This window comes from Pongo pygmaeus, chromosome 17 (assembly GCF_028885625.2).
Source record: "Pongo pygmaeus isolate AG05252 chromosome 17, NHGRI_mPonPyg2-v2.0_pri, whole genome shotgun sequence".
NCBI classification, from domain to species: domain Eukaryota; kingdom Metazoa; phylum Chordata; class Mammalia; order Primates; family Hominidae; genus Pongo; species Pongo pygmaeus.
Genome location: NC_072390.2, coordinates 35,420,466 through 35,437,156, shown reverse-complemented (window position 1 = coordinate 35,437,156; position 16,691 = coordinate 35,420,466). Strand labels below are relative to the sequence as shown.

Here is a 16,691-nt window from a genome sequence, read left to right as displayed (position 1 = left end):
ATTTACCTAAAAATGAATGTTTCTTATAATAGTGTAACTGTCTTTTCCTAGTGCCGTTAAATTCTCATACCTTATAATGTATTATTTTTAATGGATTTAATCCTAAATGATGTTTTACACCTGACTCATTTGTTAATTCAGATCTATCCAGAAAACTAAAGTTTGTAGTAGTGTTGAATAGTTTTCTTTTGCTTCTGCTTTCACTTGAACTCTGTTGTGGCATAACACAACGGGCCTCCACCTCCTCTTCCCTCTGCTCCCCCTGCCATATCAGTGCTTCTCAGGAAATGTGAAGTGTTTTTACTTTAGAGATCACTGTAAAATGTTATACTTTTCGTTGATTAGGCCTGCCTTTGTGTGGATATGTGAAAATACTTCTTATGTAACTACCTTCTTTTAAAATGTAACTGCTACAACTGGTCTACTACCCTTGTTCAACTATTAGTAGCAAAGAATTTAATTACTGTAATTTTTTGACATTGATTGGCCCCTCTGTTACATATTTTCTCCTCCACTTTTTTTTTTTTTTGAGAGACGGAGTCTCTTTCAGCGAGGCTGGAGGCATGATTTTGGCTCACCACAACCTCCGCCTCCCCGGTTCAAGCGATTGTCCTGTCTCAGCCTCCCGAGTAGCTGGGATTACAGGTACCCACTACCACGACGCCCGACTAATTTTTATATTTTTAGTAGAGATGGGGTTTCACCATTTTGGCCAGGCTGGTCTCTAAGTCCTGACCTCAGGCAGTACGCCTGCCTCAGCCTCCCAAAGTGCTGAGATTACAGGAGTGAACCACCGTGCCCGGCCTCCTCTACATTTTTAAATTGATGATTAAGCTATATGATGGACATGTTGTGAAAGTAGAAGGTAGTTTTTCTCATGCCTAAATCATAAAATTAAGTGAAGGATCAGTGGAAGTATATCCTTTGATTATCATTCCTCGTGAATTGTTTTTGCACTTGGATGAATGTTATGTTAACATTCCGAGTCCTGGTACTAGAATTTGGACTTTTAGGAAGTGTGGACTTTTAGGAAGTGTGGAAGTCTTATTCTGCATTATTTTATGGAACTTCAGAGTGTTGAATAAAAGCTAAGATTCCTGCCTCATTTATAGTTGGACATACACATTCCTTGCATTGTGCAGCTTTTCCACTACATTAAAATGGAAGCCTGCATCCCTCTCTCCCACCCCAGTGTCTTGACTCCCCTTAGAAACCTCAGTTGGTATATGCTTTGGTTAAGTTAGAAGATTCTTGCCAACTTTATTTCCCTAATAAAGGCCCACAAGTTTTGCTTATGGGTGATGCTGAAAAGTAATAGACTATCCCATGGTATTGTAGAATTAAAGTGTATGGTACCAGGTCCAAACACTTAGTGACTATATGTAATTAGTGGAGGCAGCTCATTTTTCGTTAACAAACACATGATCAAATACTTGGTCACGCAAAACTCAGATGCCCATGTGTAACAACAACAAAAGTACTTTGGATTACTGCACTGGGGAAGGGTTTAACATCATGACCTAAGATTTACTTTTAAGGTTTTATGACCACATGACTAAAATGTCTGTTTTCTGTGTAGGTCATTCCTGTCAATAGGGAGACCAACATTTAGAGCTTTCAAATGTCAGTAACAGAAATAAAAGAGAGAGAAGTGAGACTATTAAGGTCCAGACACTTCACATATTAACTCGTTTAATTCTCACAAATCTGTTATGTGTTGTAATCATTATCCCTCATTTTACAAAAAATAAAACTGAGGCTCAGAAAGGTTATGTGACTTGTTCTCCCAACAGTATCATGTAAACTATTTTTTTCTTTAAAATGCTTTTGCCTGGTTCTTTTTTTTTTTTTTTTTTTTTAATGTTTTGACCTATCTGGAACTGATTACATTATTAAGCATCACGCAAAAACCATTCTTTTCCATAGTGCTATTCAATTATGCAAACAGCATTTACCAAAGAGTGAGACTTTGTAATGAAGATTGCTTAGGATTATCTGAAGTTCTTCCAGTTCCTGCCATGCGGCAGGATATAGTCTGAATAGATGCTTTCCCACTTCAACACTGCTTGGTATACCTTCACACTGCCATGCACTTGGTTAGATAATATTTAAATATCCACTTAAAAGCAAAAGCTCAGCCAGGCGTGGTGGCTCACACCTGTAATCCCAGCACGAGGCAGGAGCAATTGCTTGAGGTCTGGAGTTCAAGACCAGCCTGGGCAATATGGTGAAACCCTGTCTATACACAAAAAGACAAAATTTAGCCAGGCGTGGTAGTGTGAGCCTGTAGTCCCCGCTACTCAAGAGGCTGAGGCAGGAGGATGGCTTGAGCCCAGGAGGTGGAGGTTGCATTGAGCCAACATTGCACCACTGCACTCCAGCCTGGCCAACAGAGCAAGACCCTTAAAAAAAAAAAAAAAGCAGAAAAAATGCAAAAGCTCATGCAAAAATGCAAAAGCCCTAGAAAGTGCCTCAAAGAAAGAAGATCCATGACAATCTAATACATTTTTATAATTAAAAATGTATATAGCTTGCATTTGTGATTATGCAGTATTTATTTTATATTAAACCTCACATTTTATTATTATTTAGCTGTTACCTTGTAAAATATTTATAGTAACAAATGTAGGTTTTTGATGTCTGTGAGATAAAGATAAATGCAGTAGTAGGGAGAAGTAAGGCAAAATAAAATTTCATGTCCTTATGAGGGGAAAAGTGCATGGATTGAAATCACCTGCAGCCAATCTGTGGTAATTTTCTTGCCCCTGGGCCTGGCAGACTTAGAAGGTAAAAAGAACTGCATATGAAATGAAAACCACTTTTCTCTCAGTACTCATCTAATCTTGTAGAGGGTGTTAAATGTACACAAGATGTGTTAGGGGAAATTAAATATTAAAGCATATATTTTATTCTTTCATAAAAAAGGAGACTGTTCATAATGTGATCCAAAAAACTAACCATTGTTTGTTTGTTTCTTTAGGATGGATTGGATGCTTTGGTATATGATTTGGATTTTCCTGCCTTAAGAAAAAACAAAAATATTGACAACTTTTTAAGCAGATGTAAGTAATTTTTTGTGGAGGTTAATGACAGATTTCATGTAACTACATTTTGACTTAGATCATTCAAGCCCTTATTTTTTCTTCTATTTACTTTTTGGTGATTTCATCAATGATTTCTACATAGAATTTAGTAGGAAGTGTGAAAAAAACAATTTGGATGCCTGTTAGGAGAACCAAAGTATTTTGAAGAGAAAGGGATGAAAAATAACTAAAATAAGTATTCAAAAAACTGTGCATTGAGTTTGAGTAACTGCTGAGATATGAGAATTTTTCTCCATGAAAGCTGTTTTATATTTAAATTTTACAGATATTCTTTTCATAAGGCTCCTTTTTAGATTGGATATTATCATTTAAAAATTTGATTAAATAACTTATAATTTCAAACTTTTAATCTTAAAGAATTGATAAAATTTAGATCATAAAGTCCTCCTTACTTCATTTATTTATTTCTGTTTCTAAACTATAAATATTGATACATGTAAGTTTGATTGGTTTTGGTGTTATCTTTCAATTTTGGTTATATATGTTTTATTACAAAGGTTTTGTTTTTCTAAATAGTCATATCTTTGATTTTTTAAATCACTTCTATACTTTGAAATCTTGTATTAGAATTTTTTAATTTTATGTTCTTTTAGTTTTTCAATTTTTAAAAAGTTATTCAGTTTTATTTTAGTTTTTGAATATGGTGCCAGATTCTGAACTGAGAAGTTTTTAAATATAAAAGTTTTAATTATTTCTCATGTCGTACGGACATAGCAGTAAAATTTTATTAATATTTACAGTTGCTTACCTCCCTACCTGACAACATAGTGAAGGACCTAAAAAGATGGAGAGGCGTGACTATTTATCTTAATGGTAACTGGCATTTATAGAGATGGTGTAGATAAGGGGTAAATGCTCCTTAGTACAAAGGCAGAGGGTGGGGCATGGTTTTTTTTTAAAGTAATGGCTAGCAAGAATGAAATTCATGCTTCCTTAAACTGTGCAACTTCGTTGCTTTCATAATGTTAAGTATGCTTGTATATTTTATAAATAGAGACATTAATGCTTTAGTAGAAATAAGTGAAATAAAAGTGTAAATCTAAAGTAAACTGTTTTAACTGGTAAACCTGTACAATTTATTTTAATTTTTAAATTGGAGAAAAATGCAGAGAATAATATAACAAAATTTTAGGGCAGTCATATGTAGCAGTAGGTAAAAATCATGACCAAGGATAGTTTATGCCAGGATTACTGAGTTAGTATAAAATTCAAAAATCAATGTTTAATTTACCATATTAACATATTTTAAAAAGGAAATTTAGTAGATGCAGAAAAAGCATTTGATAAAATTTAATATCCATTCACAATTTAAAAATATCTGTCTGCAAACTAGGAAGTGAAGGAAGCTTCCTTTCCCCAGTAAAGGGAATCTACAAGAAACCTACAGTTTAGATTGTATCTCCTTGTTTAAGACAAATGCTTTTCCCCTAAGATTGGAAAAGGCAAATCTGTCCTCTCTTACCACTTTTATTTAACATTGTCTTAGAAGTTCTAGCCAGTGCCATCAGGTAAAATAAAGAAAAGCCATACAGATTGAAAAGGAAGAAGTAAAACTTTCTCAATTTAGACAGCATGATTTTCCATATAGAAAATCCTCAAGATTCTGCAAAAAAGCTACATGAACTAATAAGTACATTCAGCAAGGTTGAAAGTTAGAAGATTAATATCCAAAAAGCAGTTGCACATACATTTATTAACAACAAGCAATTGGAAATTGATTTATTATAACAAATACAACACCATTTACAATAGAAGCAAAAACATGAAAAATTTAGGAGTAAATTTGACAAAATATGTGTAAACCTGTATACTGAAAACTATACAGCATTGTAGACAGAAATTAAAGAAGACCTAAAAAGATATTCAATGTTCATGGATTGGACAATTCAATATTAAAATGTTAACAGTCCCCAAATTAATTGATCTATAGAGTCCGTATATTCTCAGAACCTTAGCAGACAGTTTTTTGTATAAGGTGACCAGCAATTCTGTAATTCATATGGAAATGTAAAGGACCTGGAACAGCCAAAACAGTTTCGAAAAGTAAGAGCAAGTTGGAGGATTAAGGTCAATATCAAGACAGTATAGTCTTGATGAAAGAATAAACATATAGTTCAGTGGAACAGAAAAGAGCATCTAGAAATAGACCTGTGCATGCAAGTATATGGTTAATTGATTTCAACAAAGGTGACAGGATAATTCAATGTTCATGCCTCAGTTTGCACTGTATACAAAAATTAACTCAAAATAGATTATCAACGTAAATGTAAGAGCGAAAACAATAACACTTCTAGAAGAAAACATAGAAAATACTTACCACTTTCCTTAGGCGAGTTGTTCTTAGAAAGGATACAAATAACACAAACCATTTTTGAAAAAGGATAAATTAGATTTATCTAAATTTAAAATAGTCCTCTTCAGAAGACACTGTTCAGAAAATGAAAAAATAAGCCAAAGGCTGGGAAAAAATAGTTGCAAAGCGTGTGAAAGAAGAAAGAATAGTCCTTTCAACCAGTGGTGTTCAGACAACTGGATATCTGTATGCAAGGGAATGAATTTGGACTCCTACCTCATATCATGTACAAAAATTAACTGAAAATATAAAAGTTAAAACTGTAAAACTCTTAGAAGAAAACATAGGTTGAAATCTTCATGACCTTGGACTAAGCAGTTGTTTCTTAGATGTAATACCAAAAGCACAAGCAACAAAAAGAAAAATAGACAAACTGGACATCATCATAATTAAAAACTTCTATTTGTGCTTCAGAGATACTATCAAGAGTGAAGGCCAGGCATGGTGGCTCACGCCTGTAATCCCAGCACTTTGGGAGGCTGAGGCGGGCAGATCAGTTCAGTCCAGGAGTTCGAGACCAGCCTGGCCAATGTGGCGAAACCCCATCTCTACTAAAAATACAAAAGTTAGCAGACATGTTGGCAGACACCTGTAATCCCAGCTGCTTCGGAGGCTGAGGCAAGGAGAATTGCTTGAACCCGGGAGGTGGAGGTTGCAGTGAGCCAAGATTGCACCACTGCACTCCAGCCTGGGCGACAGAGCAAGACTTTGTCTCAAAAAAAAAAAAAAAAAAGAGTGAAAAGACAACTTACAAAATAGGAAAACATTAGCAAATCATATGTCCAATAAAGGACTGGTATCTAGAATATATAAACAAGTGTAACAGCTCAATAATAACAAGACAAATAGTTCCGTTTAAAAGTAGGAAAAATATTTGAATAGACATTTCTCCAAAGAAGATGTAAAAATGGCCAGTAAACATGTGCAAAACTGTTCATGGTGGTTAGTCATTAGGAAGTTGCAAATTATAGCCACAATAAAATACGAGTACACCTCTATTAGAATGATTAAAACTTTCAAAACTGACAATATCAAGTATTTATGAAAATGCATTGCAGCTGGAACCCTGTACATTGTTGACTGGTAAATGGTAAGGCACTTTGGAAAACGATTTGGTTGTTTCTTATAAAGTTATACATGCACTTTACTATATGACCCAGGAATTCTGCTCCTAGGTATTTACTGAAAAGAAATGAAAGTGTATGTCTGCACAAAGAGCTGTATTAAAATGTTTAAGGCAACTTTATGTTTGCTGAAAACTGGAAGCAACTCAAGTGCCCGTCAGCTGATCAATGGATAAATTGTGGTACAACCACATAGTGGAATATTACTGAATAATAAAAAGTAATGAATTACTGATATGTGCAATATCCAGCAATCTCAGAAGCATTCTATTAAGTGAAAAAAGCCAGACACAAAAAGGCTACATACTGCATGATTCCATTTGTAGGACATGTTGGAAATGCAAAACTTTGAGCTAGAAATCCTATGGTTGAGGTAAAACTTCAGGGGTTAGAAAAGGGTATGAAGAAACCTTGGAATTCTGTAACCTCTTTGTGGTGATGATTACATGAGTATATGTGTTAGTCAAAAATGCATTGAAATCTATATACAAAAAGCATTATTTACTCTATGTTTATTAGTTATATTAACAAACTCAACCTTAAAAAACATGAAGTTTAATGCTCATTTAGTAATCAGCCTAATTCTAAACTAATATGTTACTTCAAGAAAAAAAATTACTTCTATGTAAGTTAATTTTTTAAGGAAAACAATGTATATGGCTACCATGAAATCATAATAAAATTTAAAGACGAACAAAAACAAGGTGAATAAACATGTTATAAGTGTAAATAAAGATAACAAACTTATTTTTTCAATATAATTATAACATTCTCCTTCAATTACTGGCGTTGTGTTTTTATGTTTCACACAGAGCAATAGATTTGTATAGGATAGTATTTTACATACCGCTGAAATTCTTTTATATAGATTTAGCTTTCATCAGCAAGCACATCAAAATTATTTTATTAAAGGTAAATTTTTGTTTTGTTTCTAATTGCTTTTTGCTGACATATATCAGATGTAGTGATCTAAGGATATACCTGGAATATGGGATAAAATATTTTTCTTTAAAGAATTCAGCTTAAGTCATATTAAATTAAGCCTCAAATATAATTTGTAATCATCAGGTTTAATTATATTCCAACCTGTTAATTTTTATCTCTGTGTGTTAAGAAGTGTGTGGAAACAAAAGGGAAAAGAGAGTCTGTGAACATTTGACTGAATAGTTAAATATAAACATTTACTTTTCTGGGCTCTGGTGTATGATACCTAAATAATAAGGCTGCAAAGAAAATGTTTATCAGCCTCACATACCTGATAAGGAAAGATTTCAGGTGCAATTTTCATAGGAGTTAGAGAGATGATACTAAGATAAAATTAAGCGATTGTTGTGGGAGTTAGTCACAGTTTTGAAGACACATGTTGGGAGCCAGAACATTGGGAGGATGAAGGGAGAGAAAATTGGGGAACAGTGATTATGATTGTATATGCTTATAAGCCATTATGGATGTCACAGAGACTTTAGGGTACAAGATTCATAATTATATGTTAATAGAAAAACATGTTTATCAAACAAATCTTAGTCTAAAAGAAGATAATGGAGAAGGGAAGACCATTGAATGAAGAAAATTCATGAACCTCTGGGTATAAATGCAAGAGAGGGCATTTGTTTGGCTTAAAAAAAAAGACAGAACTGATATTTTATATCATATACTATACCTTTTATAATATAGATTACAAAAGTGACACAATAGCTATGGTAGTGATAAAAGCATACAGTACAGTTGGTAAATTTTTGGTTGCTTTGGCACTACTACAATTACTGAGAAAATAATGCGAATAATCACTATTCAGAGTTAGTGATCAAGAGATGATCATTTAGGATGTTACAGAGACCTTGAGACAAAGCATTCAGTTCACTTTAGACCAGCGTTTCTCAAGTGGCACCAATGACATTTTGGGTCAGATAACTCTTTGCTGGGAGGCTGTTCTTTGCATCGTATGATGTTTAGCAGCACCCCTGGCCTCTGCCTTCTTAATGCCAGTAGCATATCCTAACGCCTGTCCGCAGTTGTGATCACCAGAAATATTTCTAGACATTGCCAAATATCCCTTGAGAGGCAAAACTGCCTAAGACTTTATGTTGATGAAGGAAAGAAATGCTGGGCACAGTTAGACATGTGCTCCAAGCTTAGAAAATGTAATCAGAAGTAATAAATATTAGAAGGTTGCAGCCATAGAAAGCAAGGTTCTTCCACAGGGAGTTCTCAGCTGAGATTATAAAGTTTTATGAACCAGATCAGAAGTATGAATACATATCCAGGGATAAATGTAAAAGAGTAGTATAAATTATTAAAAATGTGTTAGGTTAGAAGACTATAATGAGCCACAACTTGTGAAAAGCTCTTAAGCCCTTTACAAGTCATTCTCTCTTCTACTCCCATCCTTCCTGGTTAGAATTAGGATTCAAGATGTATGAGAAAAGGATAATTTCACTACATGAGACCATTCTTGAAATAGTTTTTGAATGACCAGTCACTAAAGACATGAAGAACAAGACTGTTTTTCTTAGAAACTGTAGCTCTTACCATCTCGTGGATGGAAACACACACAGATATACCTTATAATAGTAGAAGTTTGTAGAAAATGTAGTGATACACAGATCTTGAATGGGGTAAAGAAAGGCTTCAAAAAGAAAGTAATATTTGAGTCTTAAAACATGGGTTAGATTTTTCAATTGAGGAAGAACAGTTCTGAGAGGGAAGACCATTTAAATCACAGAGTCTTCCAAAAATATGACATCTTTGAGGAACCAGGAGTTTGGTGTAAATTGAACTTGGTTTATAATGAGAGAGAAAGGGTCGGGAGGACGGACTGCAGGGGATGAGACTGAAATGGCAGGCTGGGGCTTTTGGGTTAATGGGTTGGATATTAAAAAAAGTTACTTAGTTGCTTGTTTTTTCTTTTCATAATTATCATGAGTTTTAAAAACTTAGATAAAGAAATTGAAGTTCAAGGAAGAGGAAAAAGTTTGAGTGCTTTAAATACCTCTAAATCGAGGCAGTTTACACCTATTGAATTAACATGCTGAGGTGATTGAAGATCTTTAGAGAAACTTTGGAGAATGATGGAGTTCCCAGAAAACTAAAGATAGGTAAATGGTCTGGTTATAATAAACCAAAGAAAAGACTGATAAGTGCAGATTTCTGAACAGTGGCAGTCTTCATACAGAGGCTTGACTTTCCCTCTTTTTCCAACACAACTATTGTTTAAGCTTCTTCATTTTCATTTAAATGATCACAAAAAATCTTCCATTCAGTCTCAATAATACATCTACTTTTGCCTATGTGCAGTTACCTATGTTGCTGCCAGAGGATTCTTTTTGAATAGTAAATTTAAGTCAAATTCCATTCCCAGCTTTTTGGTGGATTTTCTAAACTTGATGCTCTCTAAGCTTCTAAAGTTACATTCTTAACTGTACACCTCTCCTCCTTGTTTCCTTACACATCAGCTACACGCTGACATTTATTTCCTGGAAAGTACCATGATACCTTCTCCATAAGACTTTTCAGATGTTGTTTTTCTCTTTCTAGAATTCTTTCCAACCCACCCAACTCAAAGCAGTCATCCTTTAAATTTCAAATAAGCCTTCATTTTTGTTCCCTAACCTCTTGGTTATCTAGGCTTCATAGATCTGACCCTCTGAGCATGTACTTCTGTGGCATCTTGTATACTTATCATAGGTTGTATTTATTTGTATGATTATTTGATTGGTACCTGCTGTGGTTTGAATGCCCCCACCAAAACTCGTTAAAGTTTAATTGCCAGTACTAGCAGGTGGGGACGTTAAGAAGTGATTAGGTCATGTGGGTTCCACCCCCATGAATGGATTAATGCTGTTATTGTGGGAAGGGGTTATAAAAATGAGCTCTTGTGCATGTATGCTCTTAGTCTTCCACTTGTCTACCATTGAATGACCCTTGCCAGATGCCCTTTTTTCTTTTATAAATTACCCATTCTGTGGTATTCTGTTATAGCAGCAAAAAACAGACTAAGACGGTATCCATTCTCCTTTTTCTCCTTCTCTGATCACTAGGTTTTATGTGCCATGAGAGCAGGGGCATTTATGTTTTTACTGCCAAACCTGACAGCATAGTAAGTACTTGTTATATATGAGCTCAGTGTATTAGATGTTGGATACTGACTTGTTAGAGATGATCTAGAAAGTCCAAGTGGTCTCTGACTTTAAAATTTCCAGCTTTATGAGGGTTTCATTGGAACATAACTCCATCATAAATCTAGGCACATCACTGGTGATGTTAACGCTTATCATTTGGTTTAAGGTAGTGTCTGGCAAGCTTCTCCACTAGAAGGTTACCATTTTCTTTTTCCAAATGCTGTGGAGGGGAGCATATTCCCTTTCCATACTCTCCTGGAGGGGAGATTATTTACATGTATTATTTGGAATTCTGTAGGGAAGATTTGCCTTTTCTCCCCCATTTATTAATTTAGTCATTGATTTATATAATATAAACTGCGTATATTTATTTTATACTTTGGGTTGTAATCCAGTAGTGTGTTATTTATTAGGTTGGTGCAAAAGTAATTGCAGTTTTTGCCACTATTTTTGGCAAAAATCTCAATTGCTTTTGCACCAACCTAATACTTTGTTACTTAAATTGTTCTCATTTTTGCCTTTTGGGAGCTCTTTCAGGTTGGACCCAGCTCCTACTACTGTGTTCTTTGACATGTTCTTACTTTTTTTTAAAAAAAGGAACACTTCTTTACTTTCTGGCATTACACGATGCTCCAGGCTCATCTTATATTTTCCCTCTCAGCCCTAAAATCAGCCATTTTTTCCAAGGAGCTCTGGTTCCTTTTATTGGAGAATGATACTTAGAAACCAAGATCTGGTGCTAGATGTGCTTATTGCTACTGGTGATCACTGTTTCAAGGCCCTCTCAGCTGCCATAGCTAGGGAATACATGTATGCATGTATACCAGCCTGTGAATATACACATAACTATAATTATTTCTATACCTGTACACATGTTAAACATGTGTTTTGACTGATATTACCAGCTCTAAACTAGTATCACAAGATTCATTCTAGCTTTCACCCTTGCCTGTTTGTAACTTTTTTTCTCTGATGATGAGAAACCTGGCTCCCATTATTGGTGTTTACTTACTCAACCCTAATATTCATGTAAAATAAACCATACACCCTGTGAGAAATGGATTTACGAACTGGAACACAATATCTTTGTACAGTTCCTTTTTTGTCTTTAGCCTTAGTTTCTAGCTAAAACAGTTTTCCAGCATGACGTAGTTCAGCTTCTTTTCCCTCACCACCTTCAATGAGGGCATATCATATGTTAGTCATACATTTAGATTCATTTGTTAGAATCTGGATTCCATCCTGAGATCCCCCAGAATCCCAATTGATTTTTTAAATTTGCATAAAGCGTATATAGTTCTGTGGGTCTTAACAAACACATAGTCTTGTCTGCAACACCCCGATACCATGCAGAACAGTTCCATCACCCCCACTCCTGGGAAACACTGATCTCTTTTTCTGTTCCTATAGTTTTACCTTTTCCAGAATGTCATTAAATGGGATCATACAGTGTATAGCCTTTTGAGTCTTTTTTTCACTTAGCAAAAATGCATTTAAGGCTGGGCACGGTGGCTCTTGCCTGTAATCCCAGCACCTTGGGAGGCTGAAGTGGGCGGATCACCTGAGATCAGGAGTTCAAGACCAGCCTGGCCAACATGGCAAAACCCTGTCTGTATTAAAAAATATGAAAATTAGCCGGGCATGGTGGCAGGCACCTATAATTCCAGCTACTTGGGAGGCTGAGGCAGGAGAATCAATTAAACCTGGGAAGTGGAGGTTGCAGTGAGACAAGATTGCGCCACTGCACTCCAGCCTGGGTGACAGAGCAAGCAAGACTCTGCCTTAAAAAAAAAAAAAAAAAAAAAAAAGCATTTAAGATTCCTCCACGTTGTCCGTGTTGTGTGAAGTAGTTGCTTTTTCCTTTTTTCCCCTAAATTGCAGAGCAACCTTCTATTGAATGGATGTACCTTGGTTTGTTTGTTCATTCCTCTGTTGAATAACATATTCGTTATTTCCTGTTTGGGGCAATTATGAATAAAGCTGCCATAAATACTCGTGTACAAGTTTTTGCATGAATTTAGGTTTTTTTTTTGGTTTTTTTTTTTTGCGATGGAGTTTCGCTCTTCTCGCCCAGGCTGGAGTGCAATGGCGCAATCTCAGCTCACGGCAACCTCTGCTTCCCAGGTTCAAGCAGTTCTCCTGCCTCAGCCTCCCTAGTAGATGGGATTACAGGCATGCGCCACAACACCTGGCTAATTTTGTATTTTTAGTAGATATGGTGTTTCTCCATGTTGGTCAGGCTGATCTTAAATTCCTGACCTCAGGTGCTCTGTCTGCCTCGGTCTCCCAAAGTGCTGGAATTAACAGGCGTGAGTCACCGTGCCATGAATTTAGTTTTAAATTCACTTGGGCAGATACGTAAATACACAGATGTAGGATTGCTAGGTTGTTTGCTAAGAATAGGCTTAACTTCTTAAGAAACTGCCAAACTGTCTTCCAAAGTGGCTATACCATTTTATTATACATTCCCACCAACAATGAATGAGAATTTCTGTTGTTGTGCATCCTTGCCACATTTGCTACTGTCAATTTTCATTTGCATAATGTCTTTCATAGAGCAAAAATTTTAATTTTGATGACATCTAACTTGTAAACTATTTCCACATTGATTGTGCTTTTCGTGTCATATAAAAATCATTGCCAAACTCAAGATTGATTTTTTAAAGCAACTTTATTAAGTTATCATTTACATACTATAAAATTCACCCGTTTGAAGTGTACAATTCAGTGAGCTTTTTGGGTGTATATTTACAGAGTTGTGCAACTATTACCACAGTTACTTTTACAACATTTTCATCACTTCGTAAAGTAACCTCATACCCATTAACAGTCAGTCTCCATTTTTCTCCAGGCTTCCAGCCCTAGGCAACCACTAATCTATTTTCTGTCTCTATAGATTTGCCAACTCTATAGAGACATTTCCTATAGAAGGAATCATCAATAAAATGGTCTTTTGTGACTGCCTTCTTTGGCTTAGCATGTTTTCATTGTTCATCAGTGTTATAGCATGTGTCAGTATTTCATTCTTTTTAATTGCCAGTAATATTCCATTGTATGGATATACCACATTTTGTTTATCTGCTTATCAGCTGATGGACGTTTGTATTGATTCTATTTTGGCTTTTATGAATAATGCTGCTATGAACATTTGTGTAGAAGTTTTTGTGTAGACATATGTTTTTATTGTTCTGCGTAGATACCTAGAAGTGGAATTGGTGGGTCATATGGTAATTCTATGTTTAACATTTTGAGAAACTCAAGATTGATTTTTAAATATATACTTTTATTACTTTGGAGTAAATATATATGGCTTTTCTGTTGTTCCTGAATAGATAAATGCAGATGTGTTTATCTCCATTTGTATATAATGTCATTAAGTGTTTTTAATATTTCAGTAGCATCGAGTACAAGTGTAGTCTCTATCCTTAAGGATTGTGGGGACATACAGTGTAATAGAAGAAACAGACCTATGGAAACAATTCCAGTTCAGATTGTTAGGTGAAATATAGGGAAATAATGTCCCAGGGAAGGGAGTCATACCTTGTGCTTGAGAGGGAATCAGGAGTGTCTAAAGAGGAGATAAAAGATTAGATCTTGTTTAATAGTAACTTGGTCAGATAAGGTGGTGGGGGAAGTCATTTTAGGCTAGTGATAACATCTGCAAAGGCACAGAGAGATGAAGCAGTATGGGCTTATATAGGTAATTGCAAATAACTAGGCATTGCTAGAGCATGGTTGTGGGGAGTATCTTATCTAGAACTATAAGACTGGACATCACTAATGATATATATATATTTTTTTGCCATGTTGAGTTTGAATTTAGGAGTCTGGATTTTTTATATTTATTTTTTGTTGGTCTGTTTATCAAACTGGATTACTCTGTATGTATGTGGGTGGGTGGATGCGTGCATATGTGCCTATGCAGTCAAAATGTAGCACATCTTCCTAGAGCGTGATTTTATTTGAACATTTGGACATTAAACAATTTTCTTAATTAAAACAGTGCTGGTTGCAGTGGCTCACATCTGTAATCCCAGCACTTTCGGAGGCCGAGGCAGGTAGATCACTTGAGCCCAGGAGTTCGAGATCGGCCTGGGCAACATGGTGAAACTGTGTCTCTGCAAAAATACAAAAATTAGTTGTGCATGGTGTTGTGTGCCTGTAGTCCCGGCTACTTGGGAGGCTGTGGTGGGAGAATGGCTTGAACTCCGAGGTGGAGGTTGCAGTGAGCTGAGATTGCGCGACAGCATGAGACCCTGTCTCAAGGAAAAAGAAAAGAAAAATCAGATTTTTATGGAATTGAATATAACATTCTTGTGAATTTTTCAAATAAGTTTAATTTTTGAGCTTTTTAGGGCTGCTTTCACTACTCTAAAAGTATGCAATGTATACTGGGCTTTTTTAGGCAGAGTAGCAGTATTCTGGTCAAACAGTACATGGTACATAATGTTTATTACCATATTTTACCTATTCTGACATTTAAAAAAAACTTTGATCATTTTTGAAATTAGAATGTGTCTTAGAATCTCTAGTGGTACATAAAATAATGGTATGTTTTATAATCTAGGATCTTAGGGTAGGCAAAATACATCTTTTTTTTTTTTTTTCCATTAGAAAAGCAACAAAGGGTCATTATAAAAAACTTAAAATATATAGAAAATGTGGCAGAATAATCTGTAGTCTCACCAAACTCAGAGATGACTGCAGTTATTGTTTTGGCATATTTTCTTCTGGCCTTTAAAAAAAATCCATATCTGTGTATCAGTATATAATTATGTTTTTAGAAAATCAAGTTCATCTACTGTATGCAGTTTATTCTATTTCTTTGCACAACATTATATGCTGAACATAATTCTGTGTAATTATATTCAACACAATTTTAAATGTTACCTAATACTCTATGTATATGAAATTATTTACTCTTTAAAATTGTAAAAACTACTTTATTATAGATATCTTGGTCCCACATTATATCTCATTTCCTTAGGATAAATTCCTAGAAGTAAAATTTACTGGGTATAAAGTATGATTTTTATTTATTTTTAATTTAATTTAATTTTTTTCTTGATACAGAGTCTCTGTCAGTCGCCCAGGCTGGAGTGCAGTGGCCCGAACTCGGCTCACTGCAACCTCCACCTCTCGAGTTCAAGTGATTCTTGTGCCTCAGCCTCCCGAGTAGCTGGGATTACAGGCGCCCACCACCATGCCCGGCTAATTTTTGTGTTTTTAGTAGAGACGTGGTTTCGCCATGTTGGCCAAGCTGGTCTTGAACTCCTGACCTCAAGCAATCCCCCTGCCTTGGCCTCCTGAAGTGCTGGGATTATAGGCGTGAGTCACAGCGCCTGGCCAATTTTTAAAACAGTATTAGGAAAAATCATCCATTTGCTTTCTTGAAAATTAGATTGAAGAGTTTATATATGATTGAAATGCTTTTGAATTTTTGGTAACCCAGAAGCTATAAGTTAGCCTTTTTGCACTGGCCCTTTTGCTAACTTGTGATCATTTGGAGAATGATTAACTCTAAACGACTAGCTCTAATGATTAGCTAGTTAGTGGTTGTCAAGACTGTGATTCCTATTTATGACTCAATTTGCTCATTTTATTTCTTGCTGAATATGTTGTATAGTAGTATTTCACTTCTCTGAATCTTAGCTTTCTGCCAGCATCACCTGACTCAATATAGTTGACAATCTGAAATTGCTAAAAGAGTCTAGATGGTCACAACATCCTATTTGGAGGTTTTAGAATGAATGAGGACTTACCAGATTTGTAATTTTGCAAATATTATTTTGCATAAAACTAATTTTGTGAATAACAAAGAGGTCAAAATCTGCCATAGGAAAAGATACAACAGTTTAAGAAGGATTGGAAGTTCTGAGAAGTTTGCTGTTTTAGGTAAGGTGGCCAGGGTAGGCCTTGCTAAAAAGGTGACATTTGAAAAAAGAGTTGAAGTAGTTGAGGGAGTTAGCCATGTGGATGTCTGAGGGAAGAG

At 35.4% G+C, this 16,691-nt stretch overlaps 1 protein-coding gene across 2 annotated transcripts in view; it reads left to right on the top strand.

Moving 5' to 3' along the window:
- ROCK1 (Rho associated coiled-coil containing protein kinase 1) overlaps positions 1–16,691 on the top strand; it is a 166,351-nt gene that overhangs the window by 38,659 nt on the left and 111,001 nt on the right. For both annotated transcript variants that reach the window (XM_054460337.2, XM_054460335.2), the window contains exon 2: positions 2,981–3,062. In XM_054460337.2, the coding sequence (XP_054316312.1) occupies positions 2,981–3,062 (82 nt within the window). The remainder of the gene's footprint in view (positions 1–2,980; positions 3,063–16,691) is intronic.